The 4,219-nt window shown below is 38.8% G+C and overlaps 1 protein-coding gene across 1 annotated transcript in view; it reads left to right on the top strand.

The window, feature by feature from the left end:
* The window catches only part of LOC107093272 (transcription factor 24-like), a 7,124-nt gene extending 6,583 nt beyond the window's left edge, over window positions 1-541 (top strand). Inside the window, exon 4 of the mRNA XM_015388241.1 lies at window positions 407-541. Within this exon, the coding sequence (XP_015243727.1) occupies window positions 407-523 (117 nt within the window). The 3' untranslated portion in view covers window positions 524-541. The remainder of the gene's footprint in view (window positions 1-406) is intronic.
* Window positions 542-4,219: the final 3,678 nt, after the last annotated feature.

Raw genomic sequence — 4,219 nt, 5'->3', positions numbered from 1 at the left:
TCAAGTTTATATATATACATATAGATCTATAGATATTTAGATCTATATATATGAAAAAAATCTATTTTTTTTGTTCTAAAATGCTTCTGATGTGAAAAATGCTCTTTTTTTTTTTTTACAGAAACAAAATTATCAAATTTTTTTCCCAAGAAATCTTTATACTAAGAAAGTTCTTGAAAGAAAACAATTTGTAAATCTAAATCTAGCAGCACATACATCATTCCAGGGGTAAAATGATCTGTTTGGAGACCTTTACTTCCTGTTTGAACCGTTAAAATCTTCACCAAACTGGTGTCCAGTCTAGCTGCTCTAGCTCTAACACTGCTGTCCCATCACTCAGCTAATCCTTTAATAAAACCTGTGCAGTGAACATATGACCGTCAGCACTGTGCCTCTCTGTCCTCAGAAGTGGCCCATGCGTTCCCTCCTCTACTGTGGCTCTGTGGGAGACCTGCTGTCAGCCAATCAGAGACCTCAGCACGGCCATGACGCCACGCGCCCTCTGACACCAGACGAGCAGTGAAGACCCACCATCCCTAGATCCATCCCATCGACCATCTTCAGCTGCCATGAAGGCAGCTGGGGAACAGAAAGACAAAAACTGCTTTTTATCATTTAGTTTATTAATATCCTTTCACCACTTTGCACAGAGACTGAACAGAACCTGAAGCTCCATTTTTCACATTTCAAACAAATGATAATGTATTTTATGAAAATATTATGTGATTTTACTTTTACTCTCAACCTGTTTGTAAAGTGATAGATTTTTTCTTTCATTTTTTTAAGCCTACCGTATAGAATTTTAACTAATTACAGCAAAGTTTGTGCTTTAACGTCACAGAGTGTGGAAGAAATAAAGAATAAAAGCTTTACACATGCACCACAAGATTTAAATTTACACTTGTTTGAAAGTTTTCTTCTCCTGAAGGAACGAGCAGCAGACTGTCAGGAAGGGGGTTGATAAGAGGAAATAAAAAGTCTGAATCACTTGACTAATTATCCCACAAATCAGCACATGAAGGAACAGCGTGTTACCGATTACCCTGATTTAGAGTCTTTTTTCTCTCGCAGCATGTAAGCATGTTTTTTTTTAATAAAATAAAATGTATGTTTGCCAAGGTTTGAGTTTTTCTGGGGGGTGTTTTTGGGCTCTGTGTGGGAGTGGCAGGATGGACGGACAGGCGGGCAGCCAGGGAGGGGTTGTTGTGGGAACGCAGCAGCTGTCTGACCACTTAGTTCTCATTACAGCTCCGCCACAGAATGTAACCTCTCAGCTCCGTGAAAACATCACAATCATTACAAGGAGAAGGCAGATCATCCTCTAAACGTTTCATTAGACGAGAGAAGAAGCTTTAGGAAGGCGGCTTTGTTATCTTTAAAAGACTTTTGAAGGTTTGTGCTGCACCAGGAGTTAAAGCTTAATAATTAACCTATAATAAAAAGTATTCCCACCCCATTTATCACTTTAGAACCACAGACATCAATGATTTTATTGGGATTTTATTTGATAAAAGATTTCAGCCTGTGACCCCAAAAATCCCAGAGAAACTGACTGATTTGACCCATTAATAAAAAAAAATCTAATTTTAAATATAGAACAATTATGCTCCTTTTTTTTAATAAACAACTTTATTTTTTATTTAGCATTTATTTGTTGACTGTATAATTTAAATTGTGCGTTTTATTGAATATTTAATATTTAAATCATATATTAGATGAATAAATCAATGTTACATCTATTTATTTAAAGCTACGGCTGTTTATTTCAGGGTTTAGCCCCCAGTAGCAGCAGTAGAATAATCTGTAGGAGTAGAAACATCTAAAAAAGAATGAGTCCCATGAAAGGCAGTGTTTTATAATACTTAGTGACCAGAGTTGAAAATTCCCTTCTACAGTTAGATAAATAAATGTCACAGTTATTTAAGAAGGTTGCCAATAACCTCGTTTTAGATATTAGTTTAACAGTTATTTCTGATAGGACTTTTGTAAATAGCACGACATTTCATAAAGTTTTATTTATATCCATCTGGCATATATATTTTTTAAAGTTCACCAAAGCTGTTTTATTACTATTCCTTTGTATGATCAATATGATCAACTTTAATTGATCAATTTTTTGGAAATTCTTTACTTTAACTGAGCGTTTCTGCTGAATCAGTTCAATTCATTTCAGTTTATTTCTATAGCACCAATTCACAACACATGTCATCTTAAGGCACTTTACAGTTCAACCAGATCATCCAGTCAGATTGAGTCAAAGTAGATTGCATCGACTCATTGACTCGAAGGCAATCCCTCACACTAAGCATGCTTGTAGCGACAGTGGAGAGGAAAAACTCTCTTTTAACAGGAAGAAACCTCCAGCAGAACCAGGCTCAGTGTGAGCGGCCATCTGCTGAGGCCGACTGGGGTTCAAGGAGACAGAAGCAAAGATAGAAAAGGCAACTATTAAAGGCGGCCCCATCCAGGAAACACGCAGCCAGGCAGACGAGCATCAGTTCAGGTAATTGTTGGAAGGATGTGTTTAACTATATTACCTGAAGCTGCTGCAGTGGTACAGAGGAATCCTGGCCTCATCTCTCTAATCCCAGTTCTTGTCTGCCTACTTTAAAAAATAATGGCCACTAGAACCCAAATATAATCTTTGAAAAATATTAGTTATTTTACTTGCAAAAGTTTGACATAAAAAAATGTCAAAATAACATCAAAACCATAATTTGTGTGAAATTTCAAAGAAACTTGATACTGACGTAATGTCAAAATGACATCATCATTTGACATTCATCATCATTTGATGTCAAAGAATTGATGTCAGGTTGATTTTACTTTATTTTTTGGACCAAATCATGATGACGATTTGATGTCAGCGTTGGATTTTCCACTGATGTTAAACTGATGTCTTTTCCCCACTGGGAGTGATCCTCAGAGGAGCTGCTGCTTCATAACAAACCAGCTGTGATGGTTCGGTCATCCGGGATGGAGACCTTTGCCTCAGAGTTCCTCCCATGTGAGCGGAAGGAGGCCATATGGATGTTTAACACTGGAGCATCCTCCATGAAAGCAAAGCTTCTGCATCACACTTTCTGTGGGCTTATTGACGTCAACAAATGAACTCTGTGGTGTAATTTATGTGCATATATAAAGTGAAGTAAAGAACAGTCCAGTTAGTCATGCTGACGTGTTTACTGGACGTTTAGGGGAAGACTACTGCTGCAGAGAAAGCAGACTCCCTGCAGGATTCATCTCTCTCCTTGAACCGAATGGGCTCAGCTCCACCAGCAGCAGCGCAGCGTTCAAGGCTACCTCTATAAATCTGCTCTGTTTGGGGAGGGGGGGGGCTCTGGTTCCCATGTGTAGCCATGATGACTAATTTGGAGTTGCTACAGTAAAAGCAGAGGTTACAGAAGGACGATTTATAAAAGAAACATCTAGTTTGGGATGTGAGGAGCTCATTAGGGGAGGTTTGAATTTACAAATATTTTAAAAACCTCCTTTAGGTTCAGTTGGATGATGTAAGCATTAAGGTTTCAGGCCTGTTTACTCCTAAAATATAATAAAACTTTATTTTTTTTTCTAGGTTTTACAGCTTAAGTGGCTTGTTTTTTTTGACAGTAGGCTGACAGGAAAGAGGGGGAGAGACATGCAGCAGAGGACCACAGGTTGGATTTGAACCTGCATCAGCCATGCTGAGGAGTAAAGCCTCTGTATATGGGTCCTGCCACCAACCACTTCGCCACCTGCACACCCCCAATACAAAAACTTATAGCCTATAAAAAAGACCCAAGTTGTTTAATAAACCAGAAATCCTCCTTGATGGTCCTCTAAGTCGGATCGGCTGAGATCACCATCCAGGTGAGCTTTCAGTGAAAGCAGATGGGAATGTGGTACCAAAGGGGGTGTGGCTTACAGGTAGAGGCTGTTTCAACTGTATGTGATGCTTTAAAGGCGTCATAGAATGCAAAACCGAGTTTCCATTGTCATAGATGAATAACGACAGTCCAGTGGGTGAAATGTTCGTACAGAAGAGTTCAGACTCCATCCACACCTCCTTTCTCTGCAAATCTCACAATTCTAAACTGCCACCATAAAACATGCGAATTCAAACGAAACAACGTAAACTCTAGGATGTTGCCTTATTTGGTCCTGGCCCGTACTTTTATCATGCTCCGAAATTGACATACAGACCAGCCCACTGATAAAAAGCCCAAGAACATAAATA

The sequence above is a fragment of the Cyprinodon variegatus genome, unplaced genomic scaffold (genome assembly GCF_000732505.1).
Source record: "Cyprinodon variegatus isolate N-32 unplaced genomic scaffold, C_variegatus-1.0 Scaffold417, whole genome shotgun sequence".
NCBI classification, from domain to species: Eukaryota; Metazoa; Chordata; class Actinopteri; order Cyprinodontiformes; family Cyprinodontidae; genus Cyprinodon; species Cyprinodon variegatus.
The sequence above is the reverse complement of the archived record's forward strand: the minus strand, read 5'-3'. Positions and strand labels throughout refer to the sequence as shown.